Source organism: Staurois parvus, unplaced genomic scaffold (assembly GCF_062004578.1).
Source record: "Staurois parvus isolate SC_StPar_1 unplaced genomic scaffold, SC_StPar_1.0 ptg000205l, whole genome shotgun sequence".
NCBI lineage: Eukaryota > Metazoa > Chordata > Amphibia > Anura > Ranidae > Staurois > Staurois parvus.
The window spans coordinates 660,649-684,079 of record NW_028318001.1 but is presented as its reverse complement, the minus strand read 5'-3'; the positions used below and the strand labels follow the sequence as shown (position 1 = coordinate 684,079).

Below are 23,431 nucleotides of genomic sequence, written 5' to 3'. Positions count from 1 at the left end.
ACCATTTCCAAAAATGTTGTACTGAAATGGAAACAGGTTTTGAGGGTTTTAAGGACATGTGGAATGTTACTAATATATAGTTTGCTGGAATTTTTAGACATAGAAACCTTTACATAGTATTTTTTTTTGTTTTTGCGTCATATAATGAGGTGTACTAGTAAGACACATCAATAACTTTATTTACATCAAGCTGACCTCTTTAATACGTATTCCTTAAAAAACAGGAAAAAAGATTATCCAAAATATGGTTGATTGACTAAAGTAATAGAGAATATAGAGAAAAGTTAATTTTCAACAAGCTTAGTGAATGAGGTAAAGCCAAGCGGAAATTCACTTTGCAAAGAATACCCAATCACATGCGAGGAAAATTAAAATAAAAAAAAAAGAAAGGAATAAATAATCAAAATCATCATTGTTTCATCTCATTCACTAGGCAAAGTGAAAATTTACTTTGCAAACAGAACATACTTGACTCTTTTAGTAAATCAAGTGTCTATTTTTCTTTTCTTAATTACTCCAGGAGAGTGGTTCCTAATGTGTGGTATATGTACCACTCATGGGACTCACCCTGATTGTATGTGGGACACTGATGGACTTCAAATGAATACAACTATGATTATTATGTATTTTGCTGCATATTTTTGGATGAATATGATCACTTAAGTGTCAGCTACCTGAGGCAGACACCGCACAGTACATGGAGAAACAGTTTAACAATCTTTAACTAATTATTTCTGAAGGCGACCATGTCCTAAATTACACCTGGCAATGTATGTGGTAGAACATATAGTCATTTATTAGCCAGGTGGCTTTGAGACACTTCAAAGAGTGTAAAAAGCAGTACATAGCTCAGGAAAATATAAAAATATTTTGTGGTCACAACATTAGAACATTTCATTGTGTCTTTTCTAACAATTTATAGAAATACCATTAGCGTTTAGGTTAGCTGTTGTATTAGATTACTACATTTGGTTCAGATTGCAAAATAGTGCAGCAGAGAAGTAATTTCTATTGTTCCACATCTGAAAGAGCACTGAGCTGTTTTTGCATATTCACTTTGCAAGAGAAAGAAAACCTCAAGGCCAATAAATACATTTGCAGTGTTGTATAGTTAAAAGTATGCAAATCCTTACAGATTGTAAAATATTAGCACAAATCTAGGAAATATGTTCTTATGGGCAATTACTTTCAGTTCATGTAGTTTGAATCTTCATGGAAAGAAAAGACAAATCAATTCACTCACCTGTCCTTGCTCCTGACTTTGCCCATGGATTTTTATGGGAGCCAATGGAGGCCACAGACTGTCAATTAAACTGAAGAGTCCCGCAGCCCTGCAAATACCTCTAGATATTATATCACAATACATTTTTACACAAACATATTCTAGTTGCTTATAGATATTCAGAGGCTGCTCAGATGTACAGGCAAGATCTGAGCATCTGGTTCAAATTCAGTCATAATGCACATGCTTTAATATTTATGCAACGGAATAGAAAAAAAGAAAGCACATGCAAAAAGCAATGGGTTCCTAAAAATATGAAAAATCATTGTGTGTCTATATCTATGTATATATATATCTATATATACAGTCATGGCCGAAATTGTTGGCACCCTTGATATTTCTCCAGGAAATCATGTATTTCTCACGAAACGTATTGCATTAACACATGTTTTGCTATACACATGTTTATTCCCTTTGTGTGTATTGGGACAAAACAAAAAAAGGGAGGAAAGAAAGCAAATTCGACATAATGTCACACAAACCTCCAAAAATGGGCTGGACAAAAGTATTGGCACCCTTTCACAACTGCGGATAAATAAGAATGTTACAAGCATGTGATGCTCCTGTAAACTCACCTGGGGCAAGTAACAGGTGTGGGCAATATAGAAATCACACCTGAAAGCAGATAAAAAGGAGAGACGTTCACTTAACCTTTGCATTGTGTGTCTGTCTGTGCCACACTAAGCATGGACAACAGAAAGAGGAGACGAGAACTGTCTGAGGACCTGAGAACCAAAATTGTGGCAAAATATCAACAATCTCAAGGTTACAAGTCCATCTCCAGAGAACTAGATTTGCCTTTGTCCACAGTGCGCAACATTATCAAGAAGTTTGCAACCCATGGCACTGTAGCTAATCTCCCTGGTCGTGGACGGATGAGGAAAATTGATGAAAGATTGCAACGCAGAATAGTCCGGATGGTGGATAAGCAGCCCCAAACATGTTCCAAAGACATTCAAGCTGTCCTGCAGGCTCAGGGAGCATCAGTGTCAGCGCAAACTATCCGTCGACATTTAAATGAAATGAAACGCTATGGCAGGAGACCCAGGAGGACCCCACTGCTGACACAGAGACATAAAAAAGCAAGACTACAGTTTGCCAAAATGTACTTGAGTAAGCCAAAAGCCTTCTGGGAAAACGTCTTGTGGACAGATGAGACCAAGATAGAGCTTTTCGGTAAAGCACATCATTCTACTGTTTACCGAAAACGGAATGAGGCCTACAAAGAACAAAACACAGTACCTACGGTAAAATATGGTGGAGGTTCAATGATGTTTTGGGGTTGTTTTGCTGCCTCTGGCACTGGGTGCCTTGACTGTGTGCAAGGCATCATGAAATCTGAGGATTACCAAAGGATTTTGGGTCGCACTGTAGGGCCCAGTGTCAGAAAGCTGGGTTTGCGTCCAAGATCCTGGGTCTTCCAGCAGGACAATGACCCCAAACATACGTCAAAAAGCACTCAGAAATGGATGGCAAAGAAGCGCTGGAGAGTTCTGAAGTGGCCAGCAATGAGCCCAGATCTAAATCCCATTGAACACCTGTGGAGAGATCTTAAAATTGCTGTTGGGAAAAGGTGTCCTTCCAATAAGAGAGACCTGGAGCTGTTTGCAAAGGAAGAGTGGTCCAAAATTCCGGGTGAGAGGTGTCAGAAGCTTATTGATGGTTATAGGAAGCGACTGATTTCAGTTATGTTTTCCAAAGGGTGTGCAACCAAATATTAAGTTAAGGGTGCCAATACTTTTGTCCAGCCCATTTTTGGGGTTTTGTGTGACATTATGTCATATTTGCTTTTCTGCCTCTGTTTTATATTTGTTCCAATACATACAAAGGGAATAAACATGTGTATAGCAAAACATGTGTTAATGCAATACCTTTTTTGTGTGAAATACTTGATTTTCAGGAAAAATATCAAGGGTGCCAACAATTTCGGCCATGACTGTATATATATTTTACAGGTACCCTTTTATTAAAATAAATAGATGGATGACTTGCAAATTGAACATACAGTATCTTTTTGTGTCCTAATAAAACATATTTTGTATTTTCTAGGTGTTAGTATATTGTGCAATAAATATAAATACATGTTTTAATTCTTTTTTTTTCTACAAAATTGTAGCAAAGTCTAAGGGGTTAAATATTAATGCAAGGCACTTTTTGTGTTTTGAGCTAGTGCCAGATCATAAACCCATGCAAGGGAACCACATCCCAATAGAAGACTAAATAGAGAAATGTGGATAGATACCGACTATAACAGTACCCCAAAAAGTTACCAGCAATAAAATAAAATGAACAAACTTTATTACATTGCTCATTTCCATTAAAGTGGAATTTTAAGCTGGCCATAGACGGGTCTAATCATGTATGAGTAGGCTGAATGTACCCAAGTTGATCGACTGATCTTGGGTACAACCAGCCTGTCCGATTTTACATGTGATTATTGCTACTGATTGCCATGTTAAGCTGCTAGCAAGCTTCAGCAGGTTTTCAGCAAGGTTAAAGGAGTACTAACACCAGCTAGCAGCTTGTTTAAAGTGGCACTCGGCACTACCATTAGGATCTGTGTTCAGCATTTACAAACTGGAGAGCAATGTATTTTAAAAGCTTCAATAACGCTTGCTGAAAGCTCTGTAAATGCTTTGGCAGAACTTGCTATTCACACTGCTCTTATACAAGCTGAAGACTCTGTGAAACAGGCTAAAAACAATTTAAATGAGTAGAGACAGCCTAAATACAAAGTTATTCAAGAGCTGTTGGAGTATTGCCCAGGTTCTTTCCCAAGTAGTGCAGAGACAGCCAGGCACACAGTAACAGTCACTTCAATTGGCTCAAAGAACAGTATAAGGGTATCTATTTATAGTATTATGTTAGGTAACTTGGATGGGGTGTAGGGTAATATAGGATACTCCATAACTAAGTATAAATATGAGGATACTCTTCACTATAGCTGAACTTCAGAAACAAAAACCTTCTGCCAGACTCACAACAAATTCCACTGTGAAAGATTAAGAGTGTTCTTCCATTATGACACTGAAAAGGGCTGACTGTATGAATCCCTCATAAGAGATACTACTTAGGCCAGGCTTAGCACATGGTCTTTAACAAATAAGAGGGGGCTAGTTGGTATATACCTCTCCAGAGAAACTACAGATCCCAGCAATCCCAGTACTGCACAGTCCCAAAAGAGCTGAAGCCAAAACAGTTAAGACAGGGATGAGACTTTATGAGAGCAGTCTCCACTTAGAATGACTACTGGCTTCTTTAAAAAGAACAGTTCTCTGCTAACACAAAATTCCCCAGTACTCACAAATGTCCTTGAGGTAACTGGAAGCCTCCTTCCAGTACCACAGATATATTCCAGTGTGGGGGAACCAGACTCATAACACTCTCTAGAACGCCTCTGATTGGATGATTGAGCAGATATCCAAATAATTCCAAAGCAGCATTGAAGTATAGGCAACCCCAGCTAGCCCTTGTTGGGACCTTGATGAACAGTGGCTTGAGGTGAGGGGTAGCTACCCCCCACCGGAACACGAGGAATCCTTTGTAGGAAGACAATGCTTTATTGCCTCTCAAACTTTTTACACACCTTCCCAGCCATCAACTGTACCGTCTCCTATAGGGATTGGCTGAGACAGCATAAATATTCATGCTGTCCATTTGCCTTTCTCCACATCTATGTCCCAAAACAATGCAGAGTGTTCAGGAATGCAGGGAAGAGCAATAAAACCTGCAGACAGTGAAATACAAAACTGATCAAAATATTCACATCCAGCTCAAGTGATTACAGTGAAGTAAAATATACCTAACCTAGCACCTATCTAGGATGGGGCTACACTGTAGTTTTGCTTTAATATATAGGGAAGCAAATGGCCATCAATGCCTTTACAGTGTTCATTTAACCAACACTGCTACATCCTCTCTCCAGTTTCTTAACTGGCATCTCGAGCAGTCATAATAATCACCCCTCAGGGTCCTTTCAATTTTTTTCCATCTAGTACAAGCTTTGTTCAATAGTACTAAGCCCTGATGTAGGACGTAGGGGACCCTTTGAACCCTTGAAATGCTTTAGACTATTTAGAGCAAGTAAAAACATAAGGGAAAAAGCCTAAAAAAAATAAAACTAATGCAACCACCACATCTAATGACTGATGAGGTGCAATATAATATATTTTTGTGTTTTTGGTTTATTGCCATCATTTATTACAGTAACCTTAAGACACACAGTATATATCTGAAATAGAAATAATCAAGGTAATGGAAACAGAGATTTTTTTTTTAATTAATAGTTTGCATATTTCATTATGTATTTTTCTGCACTATATAGCAATCTAAATATGGTCCATGTGATATTTGTTATGTCAGTGTCATGTCTTTATTTGCCGTAGAATGGATGCTACAACTGGCTCATTGTAGTATTTTTTTTTTTTGGGGGTAAATACCTAAATAAGGCATTTTATTGTATTGACTGTACCTTTCTTCAATCTGCCCCTCAAATTGGTACCTCACATGCTTTTCTTGTTCAAATATTTTATTGTTTTAAAGTACAACAACATAAGTTATAAGTAAGCAAATGGGATATTGGAGGTGTACAGTAAATGAACCGGAAAGGATCCCATTTATACTAGTCAGGTAGTACTAACAAGAGTGAACAACAAATATCAAATAGAAGGAGGAGGGGGGAGAGGAAGGGAGGGATAGGGTGTACGGCTCCAAGGAAGGGGATACTGAAAATAGCCAAATAACCACAGTATCAACAAAGGATGGTTCCCGTAAAGCAAAAAACATAGATTATGGGTTGAGAAGGGACTCGTCAAAGTTGGGTGGGAGGAAATGCTCCACCCACGGGTTCCAAATCTTTTTAAACTTGGGGATGGAATCCAGGATAGTGGCTTCTATTTTTGCATGGATCATCGCCTGAGTGACCCTAGTCATGACTGCAGTCGTACTCAGTAAGGGTGATTTCCATGCTTTAGCGATAACCTGTTTGGCCGCAGTGGTGACTTGTAGAATAAGCTTAAAATTTGCCTTCGTGATGTCTGGTGGCCTGTGATTGAGAAGCGCGACTAGAGGACTTGGTTGGAGGGTTGTGGCGCTGAGTGCAGACAGTGTTCTGAATACCTCCGCCCAAAAAGTTCGGACGATTGGGCAATCCCACCAAATATGAAAAAATGTTCCTAGGTCTGCGCAGCCTCTGAAACAAACTGGAGGATAATCAAGGGTAAATTTTGCAATTCTGGTTGGGACAAGATACCAGCGGGTCAGGACTTTGTAATTGGTCTCCAGGGCCACTACATTTTGCGAAGACTCCTTGGTATTGTTCCAAATGAGGTCCCAATCTGATGGGTCGATTTGCCGGCCTAAATCTGCTTCCCATTTATCGGTATATGAGGGTAATGGAGAAAACGGATGGGGTTGTAAAAAGGGAGTATAGATAGGATATGAGACCTCGTCTATGAGGGTCTCGGTGGCATCCTCGCTCAAAAGGAGACAGTGAGGAAATTGGGTTGGCAGCCAATGTGTACGGAGCAAAGAAATGTTTCAACTGCAGATATCTAAATAATTCAGAGGCGGGGAGGTTATGGGACTCACATAGTGAGGTAAAAGTTTTAAATTGATTCCTGAGTACAAAATGACGGGTCTGGGTGAGACCTGCCGTTGCCCATTGAGCAAAGACGTGTGGTGTGGACCAGGCCGGGGGGGAAGGCTGGATTACGAAGATAGGAAAGGAGGGGGTTATGGGGAGATTGTAGGAGGTAACGAGATTTCAGTTTGTCCCAAAGGGACAAAAAATGCATAGTAATGGGATTCTCAATCGTGCGGCGGTCAATGCGTCTCAACCAAAGAAGGTTTGCTATAGAAAAGGGGTCGCACTCGATGGATTCGAGAATGACCCACTGCGGGATTTCGTAGGTAGCGTGATATTTTGGTAGTTGTGCCATATGCGCCGCTTGGTAGTATTTGCTGATCTCAGGGAGACCCAGACCGCCATGCAGTTTAGATCGGTATAGAGTAGTGCGGGGGACACGGGGGCGGACTTTGCCCCAAACGTAGGAAGAAATACGGCGCTGCAGAACTCGAAGGTAATGAGTGGGTACAGAGATAGGGAGAACTCTGAAAAGATAAAGGATTTTGGGAAGGATCGACATCTTCACGACCGCTATTCTGCCCAGCCAAGCTAGAGGAAGGGAGGACCATTTAGTCATAAGTGCCGTTAGATGAGCCAGCATAGGGATGTAGTTAGCGTTATAGAGACCTGAGATATGCGGGGTGAATTTTATACCCAAAAAGGGGACGGAGTCTTGCGACCATGAGAATGGCAAGATCTGTTTGAGGTGGGTAAGTTCAATAGGTGGTAGCGAGATATTAAGCGCCCATGATTTCTGAGGATTAATTTGAAGGCCAGAGAGCGCGCCAAACCTATCAAGAAGACAAAGTAGAGTAGGCGTAGATGTTAAGGGAGAAGTGAGAAAAAGTAGGACGTCATCTGCAAACAAGCACAGTTTATGTGAGGTGCCTCCTATCTCAAGGCCTCGGATATCAGGATCGGTTCTAATCAATAGTACCAGTGGTTCTATGGCTAGTGCAAAAAGCAAGGGGGAAAGGGATCAACCTTGCCTGGTACCACATAAAATCGGGAAATGGGCGGACCGATGTCCTAGATATTTAATTCTGGCCGAGGGGCCCTGGTAGAGAGAAAATATCCAGGTTAAGAAATGTGGGCCAAAGCCCCAACGGCGCAGGATGTAGTGTAAGTATGACCATGAGACTTTGTCAAACTCTTTCCGTATGTCTAAGGACAAAAAGCATGTAGGAATATTGCGGGATTTAGCTAAATGTGCTAATAGGGATGCACGTCGAACGTTGTCTCCTGCTTGCCTAGTTGGTATGAAGCCAACCTGATCGTTGTGGATTAGGGAACCAATACATGCGTTGAGGCGAGTTGATAGGATTTTGGCTAACAGTTTAACATCTACGTTAAGGAGGGAAATTGGTCTGTAATTAGACCATTGCGTGTCATCAGAGTTTGGCTTCGGTATCATAGAGATGTTGGCTAGCACAGTATCTGGGCTAAAGATATGATTCGAGAGTATGGCATTAAAGGCGTTTGTCATGACAGGCGTGAGAATGGGGGAAAACTTTTTATAGTATGTGGCGGAAAAGCCGTCAGGTTCTGGGCGTTTGCGGGGCTTCAAGAAATTTATAGCATTTGTAACTTCGACTGTGGTGACGGGTCGCTCTAGCGCAGCAAGATGCTCACCATCCAATTTTGGAAAAGGAAGGGAACCAAAAAGGGCATCGGCCTGGGAAGAGTCAAAGGGAGCGGAGGCAGAGTAGAGATTCGAGAGGTGTTTGTGGAAAATTCGTAGGATCCGTTCCGGGTTGCTGGTGAAATTTGCCGATGAGGTCCGCAACCTTATGGGCTTAAAGGTTTGGTCTAGTTTACGGAGAGAGAGAGCAAGAAAAGTGTCGGGCTTATTGGCTTTAGTGTAAAATTTGTGTCGTGACCTACGGATGGAGAGCTCGGCTTGGTCCGTAAGGAAGAGATCTAGGGCTAGTCGAGAGTGCTCAAGGGCGTCTTTGTTAGCTGGGGTGGGGGATGCTTGAAAGGCACTATGGGATTGGTCGTACTCTTGTTCAAGGAGGAGGCATTTCTGCCTCCTTTCTCTACTGAGGAAGGAGGCTTTACTAATGCAGAATCTGCGGATTACTGGTTTATGCGCTTCCCACAATAGGAGGGGGGAAATCCCGGGGGTTTGATTTAGGGAGAGATACTCTTTAAGCGCAGCAGCAATCTCTGTGCAGTGGGCTGGGTTAGCCAGCAGGTGTTCGTTGATGGACCACGAGGGATCAGCGGGAGAAGGAGCTAGAGAAGCAACGGTGGTGATCACAGCACAGTGATCTGACCATGGGATTGGAAGGATATCGGAAGCCAAGATACGAGGGGAAGAACTGGCGGCCATAAATATATGATCGATTCTTGAGAAGACTTTGTGTGGGTGGGAGTAAAAAGTGTACTGGCGTTTAGTAGGATTGGATTCCCTCCATGAATCGACCATTGAGTGCTGTTGCAGAATGGATTGAAAGGAGTGTTTGGGGGTATGTGGAGTGTGAGATTGTGGGGATTTATCTAGAAAAGGGTATAGTGTACAGTTGGAGTCTCCGCAGACTATAAGCATGCCTCGTTTATGATGAGCAATAACCGAGAAGAGATGAGAAAGGAATGGCAAAGGACCCTGGTTTGGAGCATAGTACGTGGCAATGGTGACCTCAAAGTCCAGCAATTGCCCTACAAGTAGAAGATAACGACCTTCCGGATCTTTAATTTCAGAACATAATTTGAAGGGTGTAGTACGGTGAAGAGCAATTAAAACCCCCCTGCGCATTGCAGTAGCAGAGGCGGCGTAGACCTGTGGGTAGCAGGGGCCAAAAAATTTAGGAGTGGAGGTAGGAGTGAAATGTGTCTCCTGCAGGCAGACTATGTGGGTCTTATAGGACGCAAAAGAACGAAAGGCTTTGTTGCGCTTCTGCGGGACATTAAGGCCCTGAACATTCAGGGTAAGGATATTCAGGAAACCCATGGGTGGAGGAAGCGGTGAATTGGTAAATATTGGGGTCCCTTCAGGAGAGCCATCTTGTGAATTGAGCCAGGGGAAAGTATGCGGTTGTAGAAACTGGATATTAACAAGGGGCCGTACATAGGAGTAAGGGTTGAGGTGGGGAGGGGGTAAGGGTAATCTAGGGTAGGTAAAGAGGGCCATAAAGAGGCTGGAAGAAAAAGAAAAGGAGAACGGTCCCCGGGGGTACCCGGATTCCGGGTGGCCCGGGGAGCGGTTGTAGCCCGAGTGGTGTCGAAAAAACGGGACACCAAAGGGGCAAGTGGAGAGTGCACAGGTGCGCGGGTGGCAAGTAAGACAGCATGTAGACATACAAATACTTGAGCGATCCTGGAAAGAAGTAAACATCAAACACAACGGGCAGGAAGCCCGGGGTGCCTCGGCGCCAGCGACCCCGACCCATCCGGCACAGCCTCTAAAAGACCGGAACCGGGCGATCCGAGCCGCCGGGGCCGGGGGACCAATAGGCAAGGTAGAGGCCCAACAGTAGGTCCAACTTAGCAAACAATAAGGCAGGTAACACCCCAACGCAAGACATATCTAGGGTGGCATGTATCCTGAGCTGGCCGAAAGAAAAAGGTAGGAAAAAAAACAAAAAAAAACAAATAAAGCCCAGCAAACAGGAATAAGGATACAGGTGTGCAATGTAAACCGTCAGATGGGGGGGCCGATTGACTTGACTCAGCAAGTAGCTACTACACGGGTGGCCACGGACCACCACACGAAGAGTCGGTAGGAGGAGTAGAAGTGGTCAACAGGATTCAGTCCATAGAGTCTTGTGGCGAGGGAGCAGGAGATGAAAATCGGCCTCGCTTGTGTACATTCAGGTGACCATTAGGTATCGACGGAGGCTGTAGTTGCTTCGGAGAGCACGACGCCGTTCGCCTTCTGGAAGTCTCTGACGGTGTTGCAGGGGGGTGTAGCTGGAGGTTCCGTAGCGTGTCCAGGAGTTCGTCAGTGGTCTTGCATATGTGGTCCCGGGCTTGGTATCTGAACCGCACGGCAAAGGGAAAGCACCATTTATATGGTATATTATGCTGCTGAAGCACTTGCAGGTGCGGTTTCATGGCTCTGCGCTTGGTGATAGTAGTGGGGCAGAGGTCCTGAAATAGTTGATAGGCATGACCTTGAAACAGGAGGGACTCCGAATTGCGGGCGGCTTGAAGTAGTTGCTCTCTTGTGTGGAAAAAATGGAGTTTAGCTATGATATCTCGCGGCGGGCCATCAGTGCGTTTAGGAGCTAGTGCCCTGTGAACCCTGTCCATCTCAAGGCGTTCTATTGGAATAGCAGGGGCGAGCTCTTGGAAAAGCGCAGTAACTGTAGAGTGGACATCAACGATCGACTCAGGGAGGCCACGAATATGTACATTGGAGCGTCTGGCCCGGTTCTCAAAGTCCTCTAGACGCGTCTGAAGTGTAAGGTTTTCGTCTCGCAGCAGGTCAATTTCGTCCCCCTGCGTTTGAAGTGTTGCGTCAACGTCATCCACCCTCTGCTCCAGGTCTGCAGTGCGTTGCCCCAGCTCACGAATTTCCCTGGACAGCTGGTCAGTAATGCGGTCAGAGGTCTGTTTCAGGGCCTTGTGCAACATTTTTTCAAAGCGGGCCAGAAGGTCAGAGGCAGTAAGGTCAGGCGTCGTGGTAGTCATGGGGGTCTCAGATTCATCTGCAGACTCACCCTCCGAGGAGCATGGCTGGCTTGGTTGCTCTGGCTGTAGGACTGCAAGCCTGGAGGATGCTGGCTGGGCATTGTAGTTCCCCGACGCGGCGGCCATCTTGGATGAGGCTCGAGCTAGGGCCTCCTTTATGGGCTTGTGTGACGGTGCCACCTGGTGCTTATGACCCCCCCTGACCATTATTGCAGGTGGCCGGGGGGTTATATAGAAGATCGGGGCCGCTCGTGAAGCAGTGCGAGCCCGGATCGCGCGGCGGGGGGGCTGTCTTACCCGCGGCACGGAGCAGCCTCAGGGAGACATGTCCCGTACCGCCGGCCGCGCATGCGCACCACCTCACATGCTTTGTAGTATTTTTTTTAAGAAAATAATTTTACAGGTGGGGTACAAACTAAAGGGAGCAATACTCAGTAAGGGCTGGTTCACACTAGAATTGCACAAAAATTAAGTCCACATTCAAATTGTACTGGAGAGCACAAAAAGTATTGCATGCACTACTTTTGAAAAGCTTACTGCACCAAATCACATGGCATTGTGGTACCATGCAATCTGGTGCCTGCAAATATACTGTGTTTGTGATCTGCATTAAGGGTGCCGTTACCAATGTATTGGCATCCACAGCAGATCACAAAGGCAGTGCGTTATTAACGTGGCATGGGAAACACGCATGGGTCGCGGCTTTCCCACACCACATTCTGGCGTGAACCAAACCCAAAATCAGGCTGCATACGTTTGTTGTATTTAGATGTTCAATGCTGAAGTGGAAAATAAGATTGTGCAGGGAAAATTAGAAATAATCAGAGGATGACTTCACATATCAGGAGATGCAATCACATTTTTTTTTCAGGCCTGCTTGATATCAGAGCTCAAAATGATCAGAAAGGGGAGATGCTAGAGCCTCACATATATATTGTCAGTTGAGTAAGGATGCATTCACACTGGTACTGTCAAACCTGCGTTTATATTTGTTTACAGGGCATTTCTACCATTTGCATTTACCTGCACATAGGTGCAGCCAGTTTAGCTGGTTTAGAGAAAAGAGAATCCAGTATGTAAAGGATCCAACTAAATATTCTACACATGGGTAAATGCACGTAAATGCATCTAAACCTGCTTTAAAACAGGAACATCTAAACACAGAAAAAAATGATCTGGAAAATCTAGGAAGCATAAAAAAATATTTATAGTTCCCAGATGACTTCCAGTGTTTAGAATGCTAAACGTAGGAGTGCCAGTGTGAATGAAGCCTAAGTATAATATGACCTTATCTGCCATTTAGCTGATTCACATATTCTCTTTAATAAAAACACCAAATTCTATTTATTTCCAAATAAATAAATAGAAAGATCAAAGAAAAACTGAAATCTGATATTTCACTTGCAATGCTGATCGCGAGCTGACTGTTGCATTTTGAGCTCTTTATTTTGGGATGGTTATAGTGGCCTAAAATGAAAAAACGTTCTGCATTATCTGCATTATCCAATGACTCCTGAGCAAATAAAAAACTCCTTCATCTTGCAGTTTGTTGCCCTCACCATGGGTTACAAACATTTTGCTGTACATAACAACCTCTCTCCCGATGCAGCCCTTGATTCTAACATTGCCTGATTTTGACTAGTTAGCCAGGGCTACTGGTCACAGCAACTCCAAAAATGTTTTCAGCCTGTAAATTCAACAACGTTTAAAGAATATGGAGAGACAAAACACTTTTTATTTTTAGCTTAGGGTAAAATTGGGAAGGGTTAGGACCTCAGTTTTTTTTATTGTTGCTAGTGTCCCTCCTGGTAAGATGGTGACCACTTTCACTAACATAGAAAGTAAGAGTTAATCAGAGTGTCATCAGAAGAACCGGTGAGCAGAAATCATCCCGTGTTCCAGCAACAGCTATCTCCCTTCACTTTGAGGAGAGTTCCTCTCATTTCCTATAGTATATCCAGGATAGGAAATAATAGAAACATCCTCAGTGGGACACAGACAGCAAAAACAACCTGATAGATGTTTTTACCCTTTACTACTCTATCCAAAGCTAAAATAAAACGTTTTGGATACACTGTACATACACTTGAAAATGTAGGACCTCCAAGGAGCATAGTCATGAATATTACCATTCATAATGATATTGTTACAGCACACAAAACAACATCTTGACATGCAGAACATCATTTTACATGACCAGCTTGAATGATGCTTCAAGGCCCCAGCAAATATCAATACTCCACTGATCAAATATAATTTAAAATGTAGTGCTGATCTTCAAGTCTTAGAGGTTTTAAAGAAAGCCTGCAACAAACCTACATAATTCAAACTAAGCATTTACAGTCAGGTCCATAAACATTGGGACATTGACACAATTCTAACATTTTTGGCTCTATACACCACCACCATGGATTTGAAATGAAACAAACAAGATGTGCTTTAACTGCAGACTGTCAGCTTTAATTTGAGGGTATTTACATCCAAATCAGGTGAACGGTGTAGGAATTACAACAGTTTGCATATGTGCCTCCCACTTGTTAAGGGAACAAAAGTAATGGGACAGAATAATAATCATAAATCAAACTTTCACTTGTTAATACTTGGTTGCAAATCCTTTGCAGTCAATTACAGACTGAAGTCTGGAACGCATAGACATCACCAGATGCTGGGTTTCATCTCTGGTGATGCTCTGCCAGGCCTCTACTGCAACTGTCTTCAGTTCCTGCTTGTTCTTGGGGCATTTTCCCTTCAGTTTTGTCTTTAGCAAGTGAAATGCATGCTCAATCGGATTCAGGCCAGGTGATTGACTTGGCCATTGCATAACATTCCACTTTTTTCCCTTAAAATACTCTTTGGTTGCTTTTGCAGTATGCTTTGGGTCATTGTCCATCTGCACCGTGAAGCGGCGTCCAATGAGTTCTGAAGCATTTGGCTGAATATGAGCAGATAATATTGCCCGAAACACTTCAGAATTCATCCTGCTGCTTTTGTCAGCAGTCACATCATCAATAAATACAAGAGAACCAGTTCCATTGGCAGCCATACATGCCCACGCCTTGACACTACCACCACCATGCTTCACTGATGAGGTGGTATGCTTAGGATCATGAGCAGTTCCTTTCCTTCTCCATACTCTTCTCTTCCCATCACTCTGGTACAAGTTGATCTTGGTCTCCTCTGTCCATAGGATGTTGTTCCAGAACTGGGAAGGCTTTTTTAGATGTCGTTTGGCAAACTCTAATCTGGCCTTCCTGTTTTTGAGGCTAACCAATGGTTTACATCTTGTGGTGAACCCTCTGTATTCACTCTGGTGAAGTCTTCTCTTGATTGTTGACTTTGACACACATACACCTACCTCCTGGAGTGTGTTCTTGATCTGGCCAACTGTTGTGAAGGGTGTTTTCTTCACCAGGGAAAGAATTCTTCGGTCATCCACCACAGTTGTTTTCCGTGGTCTTCCGGGTCTTGCTATCTCTCTGATGGGGTTTTTTTTTTCCAGCCTAATGATGGCTTGCTTCACTGATAGTGACAGCTCTTTGGATCTCATCTTGAGAGTTGACAGCAACAGATTCCAAATGCAAATAGCACACTTGAAATGAACTCTGGACCTTTTATCTGCTCATTGTAATTGGGATAATGAGGGAATAACACACACCTGGCCATGGAACAGCTGAGAAGCCAATTGTCCCATTACTTTTGGTCCCTTAACAAGTGGGAGGCACATATGCAAACTATTGTAATTCCTACACCGTTCACCTGATTTGGATGTAAATACCCTCAGATTAAAGCTTACAGTCTGCAGTTAAAGCACATCTTGTTTGTTTCATTTGAAATCCATTGTGGTGGTGTATAGAGCCAAAAATGTTAGAATTGTGTCCATGTCCCAATATTTATGGGCCTGACTGTAAATGAAAACTTGGAAAAAACACAAGCAGAGCATAACTTCAGTTAAAACACATCAAAGTGTAGAAAGCTGCTTTTTAGAATGCATTTAGAATGGAAAGGGAAAAACCAAGCTGCACTTTTAAGGCTCATTCACACATGTATTGACTATGAAGGATGAAGTAATGCTCAGTACCATGCCTATAGCATTCATGATGTGTTTTTGTTGTGTTTTTTAGACTTTGAAAAGGATCAAGAATTCTTGTTAAATGCCCATTATCTAGGGGAAAATGTTTAAAGGGGACATGATGTAAAGGAAATTATCTGCTTTGAGGTGTGATTGGGTTGATGTGTGATAGCAGGCATTTTTGTGAAAAACATTGCATAAATGCCACTTAAAGTGGTAGTAAACCACACACGCAAAAAAGTGGGCCCTACAGGATAATGTCATAATGTGCTAGTATTCATTGCATACTAGCACATTATGACAGATTTACCTTAAAACGAAGTCCCCCCAGTGGCGCGCTGTTACTGCTGACAGGGCTTCTATCTTTACCCGGTCATCTTCCCAGGCTCTGGCCATTTGAATGGTCAAACAAAGATGACGTTACTTCCGCGCATGTGCGCAGGAGTCGGCCACGGCACCATTCTCTCAATGGACAACATGCCAACATTGCAAGAGTAGTGCAAATGAGCCAGTAATGCCACCGGCTGCTACTAAAGTAAATATCTTCTAATGTACCTACAGGTAAACGTTATTATAAGCACAACTGCAGGTATGAATAAAAAGCAGGGTTTACTACCACTTTAAACACAGGGTATTGACGCACGTGTGAATGTGCCCTTAAAGAAAGAATTTGAGGCTTTATTATAATTTTAGCTGCATACATCTTTGTAACTGATTGTTTTGACAGTTTATCCTGCGATTTGCATATGCATTTTGTTACATTCTACTCAGTTTGGCTAGCACATATCTACAGCAAGCTTTATTTTACTCTCTAATTGTGACCTTCTTCATATGTGGGATGTGATCATTAATACAATAGCTACTGAGTACATAATGTTTTCCTCAGATTGTGTTTTATGAAGGTTTAATTCCATGAAGCTAGAAAAAAATGCCCTGTGTTCCTCAAGTTCTTGCCATGGTTGAGAAGTCTAACACAATGTTACAAATGCTGCACTGTTTACTTTCTCCCAGTCAGAGAGGTCTGGAGCACGCCAGGCAGAAGGGAAAAGCATTAAGCAGTCTGTAGGTCATTATGTGCTGTTGGAGTGTGGTGCTATTCCTGCTCTGACACCATGACAAGAGATTTCCTCATACTCTGTGACAGTATGTAAATTAGCCATGTGCAGTGTACCCTGTGAGGTACTCTGGCTTCTTCCACATCACACACTAAGAAACTTTCGGTTTGACTCACCGTAAAAACAAGCCGTTTTATCACACAGAAGGGTAGCGTCCTTAGTACTTTTGTTTATGATGCTCTTTTATTTATTCCCAAGATTGTTAATAATTCAGAGCATATTATGTATGTTATGCTTCCTAAACCTGAATGAGTATTTGAGTGAATACAAGGTAGGGTAAACATTGTTCCTTAAGTCCATCAGCACTGATGGGTTTATCATAATAAAATGTAACTTTAAACCTTAGTTTTATTTCTATTTTTATAGTTAGACAACATAGAAAAACAGGTTAGGGGAAAAATACAATTACTTTACCTCAGTTTATTTACTTTGTCTATTTATAGCATAGTTATTTTTAACATTCAACCACCACCACCAACCCTGTACAGCTGCACAAAATGTAAAATAAGGGTAAGTTGCATGCATTGTTATGTTTTGCTTTTTGCTTTCAAGGATAACCAATGTTAAAAGGGCTCAACTAAATACGGCTTCATAGCTCTTCAAAAACGTAGACAAAGCACATGTAAAAGTGCACCTAGGGCTGAAACATTTTTTTAGTTTTAAATAGACTGTGGAATTATTAAACCCCTTGCCAGGTATTTATTGCTGTCTGTGACCTAGCTTGGGACATTCACTCCCTCCATTTGTCCTGGATACCATTGTCACTGAGACACAAAGTGATGGTAAATCCAAAATTGTATCATTAGCACTATCAGTACAGAGGCAGAGGGAGAAACCTAAGGTGTCCAATAGGGACCCTACGTGTTCCAGGGACAACTATCTAAAGAAGGTTTACTTATACCTTTAGAACAGCAAGATAAGATAAATCTCCCAAAAGGAACACTTAATGCAGGCGGTGTCCAACCTTTTGACTTTCCTGGGCCACATTGGAAGAAATTGTCTGGGGCCACACATAAAATACACTAACAATAAGGATAGCTTATGAGCAGAAAAAGTCAGGCAGATCACAAGTTAATGATCACTGATATAGATAATGTACCTATCTGAGAAATAACTTCTTTTTTTGTAATATTTTTTATTATAACAGTAAAAGAAAACAACATAAACTAGTGTGATATTTGACACTATTTTTGATAAACTAACGCATCAATATCTGGCTCGATGGATGTAGTAGCAATTCCTAATGAATTCTCTAGGTTTTAATTTTGCCCCTTATGAGCTTCATCCTTGAAAATAGTTGCTCACAAATATAAGTGCTGCCAAAAAATGATGACATGAACAAGGTGTGATTGTGAACAGTGCAATAATTTTCTTTGGGAAAATAAAACGTATAAAAGTCCAGTAAAGAGACACTTAAATTTTTCATCGGCTGCATGTGTTTGATAAGTGTAAATGCATTTAAAAAATAAATAAAATAAAAAATTTTAAGTAAATTTACGATTTTGTGTTGGGCAGCCCTCATAGCCGTCTTGGGCCACATGTGGCACATGACTTAAAAACTGCTCAAATTTCTTTTCTTTTTTGGTTTAGCAGTCTCTTCTTTATTCAGATGCAAAGAAGAAAAAAAATGTTGGCTTTAGATGCATATTAAGGTTTGTGTATTAACATTAACTGTACAGAGGCTGTCAGTGCCTTCTGCATAAATATCTGCTTAGTTGGGAAAAAATCATTGAATAAATGAGTGTGTTTATTCTTATGGGATAGCGTGTATTAAGACAATCAAATGTTAATTGGATAGTCATACTGTGGATTTAAGCCAGGAAATGTTTTAAAGGTTCTCCTTGCTCTGAAAAGGAATTTTGAGCTGTCAGGAAATTTTGAACTTGAACAGAAGCCAGTGTAATTTCTCTAGCAGAAGGCATTTGACTATTATTAAGGTAATGCCTTGTCAGTGCCAAAAAAAGATGCACAGAGCAATGGCAGAACCAGGGGGGGACTCAAACAGCCGTTGCAGTTTGGATAAAATATAAGATTTCCTTACTCCCTCCAGACAGAAAGTCGTTTCTCCATTGCAATTAAGGCCAAGCTATTTTTTTCACATTCTCTACCTGATGTTTTTTTTTTCTGTAGATTATTTATCTTCTTGAATATAGTGTCAGTTCAACCAAAAGTATATCACCTGATAATATCACAAGCAGTCTGCTTTCTGGGCATTTGTCCCTGAGTGCATACTGTCCCAACAGAAGTACTGCTAAATGCACAGCCCAGCCGCAGCAGCTAAAGCCTCATGCACCAGAGCTAAATGCCCAGTGTGCATGAGTTCTATAATTAAATATTTGTTTAGCTATATGCAAGTTTTAGCCTGTACAGTCTATTTAACGTGTGGCAACAGTGTTTGCTGAAAATTCATTGATAATACTAATTACACTGCAAACACATTTGCTATAAAATATATAGAAAAACCTCATTAGACATTGCCCTTCTTCACCTATTGTGGCTGCTGATGGGTTGAAGGTGTAGGTGGCAAACATTCTGTGTACTAAAAATAATTTGGACTCTGTCATCCAGTTTAATAAAGTGTACAATAAAGTGTATACATAGCAGTGGTCAGGAGTATAAGGTACAATATAGCGTAAACACTGTGGGGGTCAGGAATTTCTTGTACAGCATAGTGAATGCAGTGCAGATTTCACAAGTATACCATACAACATAGAAAAAATGCAGTGCAGGGGTCATGAGTATAACATACAACATAGTGTCTACAGTGCAGATGTCAGGAGTATACATATAGTAATGCGTATACGTAAAAAGGTTAGTCTTGAAACCATAGGATAAAATATTATTTAAAACAACAGGTAAAAATTCTTACCTTCCCCTTGTTGTTCTTTGTAAAATCTTCAGTCCAGAGAAGCAACAAGACTTTCCTTCCAACATTTGCCAATATTTTTCTATATCTTCTATGGCAGTATCTCTTAACTGTACTTGAAGTTCACTAAATATCCCATAAGCATCTTGGATAAGAAGACATAAACTGAATAACAAAAACAGAAAGAAAGAAAGAAATTGACCTTTATAGAACTAAAACAGAACTAAAACTAAAATCTAATGGAACCAATTGCCTTTAGAAGTCACCTAATTAGTAATAGAGACCACCTGCGTGTAATTTAATCTCAGTATAAATACAAATGTTCTGTGAAGCCCTCAGAGGTTTGTTAGAGAACATTAGTCAACAAACAGCATCATGAAGACCAAGAAACACACCAGATAGGTTAGGGATAAAGTTGTGGAGAAGTTTATAGCAGGGTTAAGTTATAAAAAAATATCCCAAGCTTTGAACATCTCACAGAGTACTGCTCAATCCATCATCCTGAAATGGAAAGAGTATGGCTCAACTGCAAACCTACCAAGACATGGCTGTCCACCTAAACTGACAGGCCGGGCAAGTAGAGCATTATTCAGAGAAGCAGCTAAGAAGCACATGGTAACTCTGGAGGAGCTGCAGAGATCCACAGCTCAGGTGGGAGAATCTGTCCACTAGACAACTATTAGTAGTGCACGCCACAAATCTGGCCTTTATGGAAGAGTGGCAAGAAAAAAGCCATTGTTGAAAAAGCCATAAGAAGTCCCGTTTGCGGTTTACAAGAAGCCATGTGGGGGACAGAGCAAACACGTGGAATAAGCTGCTCTGGTCAGATGAGACCAAAATCGAACGTTTTGACCTAAAAGCAAAATGATATGTGTGGCGGAAAACTAACACTGCACATCACCCTGTGAGTGGATTAGGTCTCTCTATTAGCTGTTCAACTTCTAACATGTGAACAGTTTGGCTACCATATTATAAACTCACCATGTTGTTGCTCGATGGGTATCACTACAGGTTTGTGTTTTACCATATACATCTGTGACCATATTGTAGTTTCTCCTGTGTTTCCCTTTCCTATCCTACCCACGATTTCCAATTCACCCCTCCTACTGACACCCCCCCTTACCCTTGTTGGTGGGCTTATTAAATGCAACAGCTTTCACACAAGCCTGCAATGACCTCTGTAGTTGCAGGCACTGAGAAGCGGTAAAGTCATTAATGTCAGATCTTAGCACTCTGCTCTCCCCTTTTTTTGTGTTCACATTAGAGACTGTTTAGAGTGCTTCTGCTGTAAACTTTGACAATGAATTGCTCCACAGTGCCTACAGAAGTCAGTGGGGAGTTTTATTAATGTAACAGTGAGAGACTCTACCACTATGTGAGGTTAGGTAAAGGATGACAGAATTCCCAAATTTGCAGTTTTAGAAGCTCCAGCATGTTTATTTTGAGTGAAGAAAATGTTTTTTTGTAAATTTTCTTCGGGTTTTGTAATCCTGGATGGGGGAGCTTGAAGGTACCAAAGTGCCTTGGGTGGGACAGAACCTTCAATCCTAAGTACACAAGTGTGCAAGGTCTTTAAAAGCCTAGTCACAGTAGCTCAGGTCAGTTGCTGCCATTTGGAAATAGTCTCTGCGTGAAGGAAGCAGTGTACTTGGAAAGTCAGGACATCTATGCAGGTCTGGAGAGACTGAGAAAGCTAAGGTAAGTAGCGCGTCCACAGAGGGCAATGGGAGAACCCTATCTGGAGGTCAGGAGTGGGCCCGTACAGCGAGCTGCTGTGATAATAGGCTGAGAGAGCCTCAATAATCCATGATCTGAGAGACCAAAGATCTCCCTAGATCACACTAGCTAAAAATATGTAAATATTTTAAAATGTTATTAGGCTGGACATAGTTGCATCTTGAAGTGTTGATAAAAAGACAGCATTCATTGTTTTCTGTGGTCAGCTTTACACTTTGTCAATGCTTCATTCAGTATATTTACATTGCAGAAATTATTTTCTCCTTGAAGGACAATTGTTACGAGAACACACATTTCAAATTGTTACATCTGTGTTATGTAAAGAATACTCAGGTTTGCACAAGTTGGGTATACTGGCATAATGAGACCATCATCACACTGGAAGCTAGCAGTAAATAAAAACCATACTTGTAAGCAACAGTATATGTTTGATCTACAAGGCTTTCAGACTTTGTGCTTTAGATACAGGTGTTAAGACATTACACATTGTTGATTATTCCTGCAGTTTGGATAAGGAAATTCCAGAGACAGGGAATTCTGGGATCAGGACAGCATGGCTTTCAGATAAAATGAGATCACATATCAAGCTGCCCACACTTCTCTTAATAACCAAACATGCCTATGCTATTTCCAGCAACACACAGGAGGACAGTGGGTTTTCTGAAATTATAGAATGCTAAGTTTACAGAATTTGACAAAATAATGCTGGGATGCAAGATCATACCATTTGACAAAAAATGCATAAAACCCTAACCAGCATAAACTGGAGTCCTTATTAAAATCCAGCAAATTTTGATATAAACATCTTGTTTCATCTGTATGGTTCTGAATTCATGCAGGTAATAATACTAATTCATTTGTGTTAAACACTAAAGTGTGTGGCTATTATTACTTATTATATTAACACTGATGACGGGATTTGTAACCAGTGTAAAGAAAATTCATATAGCTAAAATAAAATGCATACAAACAGTATTGTTCTGTTAAAAACTTAATGACTAAGGGCTCTTATAGATGGACAGCAAAAATAGGCAGTTCAGCTGAGTTTTTAATGACCCTAAACTACCAATCAAAAAGGTAACATACAACTGGAGGGGGCTGTGTTTGACCAAGTTTGACAGGCATCACTGCCTGCAAACTTGGCCACTGAGGTCAATGGGACTGTGCTGCTACTGCAAGCCAAACACATGTGTACTGCAACACTTGTGTACAAAAGTCAGTAATCAGTCAGCATTGTTGAAGTCTACCATGCTAGGGTAAATTGATTATATCAGACAAATTAGTAAGAGTACATGGGAGAAAAAAACCATATAGTTCACTAAAGAGGTAAAAAGTATAGCAAAGGAGAAACAAAATCAGCATATAGGAGATTCAAGGAAAAAGAAAGTGTAGTTGATGGAAAAGTGTATAATAACAGACAAAAGGAGGCCATACACATTATCAGTGCTGCCAACACAGAAAGAGGAGGCAATGGCTAAATCTATATAGAAAGGAGGCAAACACTTTTTGGGTACATCAGTGATAGAAGGTAAAAATACAATGGGGTCACTAAAATGAAAACTGGACACATCACTTATGTTGAGAAAGACCTGGATGTAGCAATCCACCTAATCAATTACTTCTGTTCTGTCTTTTCAGAAATAGATTGTACTAACAGTTCTAAGAGAACTTTGAGATACAGTTGTTGAACCATTAACTGATCTTTTTACCCAGTTCCCGCCCAGCCTACAGGAGAATGACAGGGGAGCGGGACTTCCGTTGGTCCGGGTGGGCATCATATGATGTCCTCCTGGATTTCCGCCTTGCATGCACCTGCGGAAAAAATATAATGGGGGGGAGAGAGAATATATATATATATATTTTTTTTTTTTTTCCGCAGTCACCAGTCAAGTGTCCCTGATCGCTGCCACACCAGTTATATGGTGACACTGTGCTGCATGGTAACAGTAAATAATAAAAAAAAAAATCACAGTTTTGTTTTTCATTTCATTTTATTATGACAAAAAATTACATCATCAAAAATTTGCCATGCCCCTTAGTAAATATTGCAGACTGGCTACTTGCCAAAAAGGGGTAATTGGGGGATATCTGTACTGTTCTG

The 23,431-nt window shown here is 41.3% G+C and overlaps 1 protein-coding gene across 1 annotated transcript in view; it reads right to left on the bottom strand.

The window, feature by feature from the left end:
• SPIDR (scaffold protein involved in DNA repair) overlaps positions 1–23,431 on the bottom strand; it is a 770,885-nt gene that overhangs the window by 88,020 nt on the left and 659,434 nt on the right. The window contains exons 8-9 of the mRNA XM_089678484.1: positions 19,597–19,758; positions 1,244–1,331 (exon numbers count right to left, since the gene is read on the bottom strand). Of these exons, the coding sequence (XP_089534610.1) occupies positions 1,244–1,331; positions 19,597–19,758 (250 nt within the window). The remainder of the gene's footprint in view (positions 1–1,243; positions 1,332–19,596; positions 19,759–23,431) is intronic.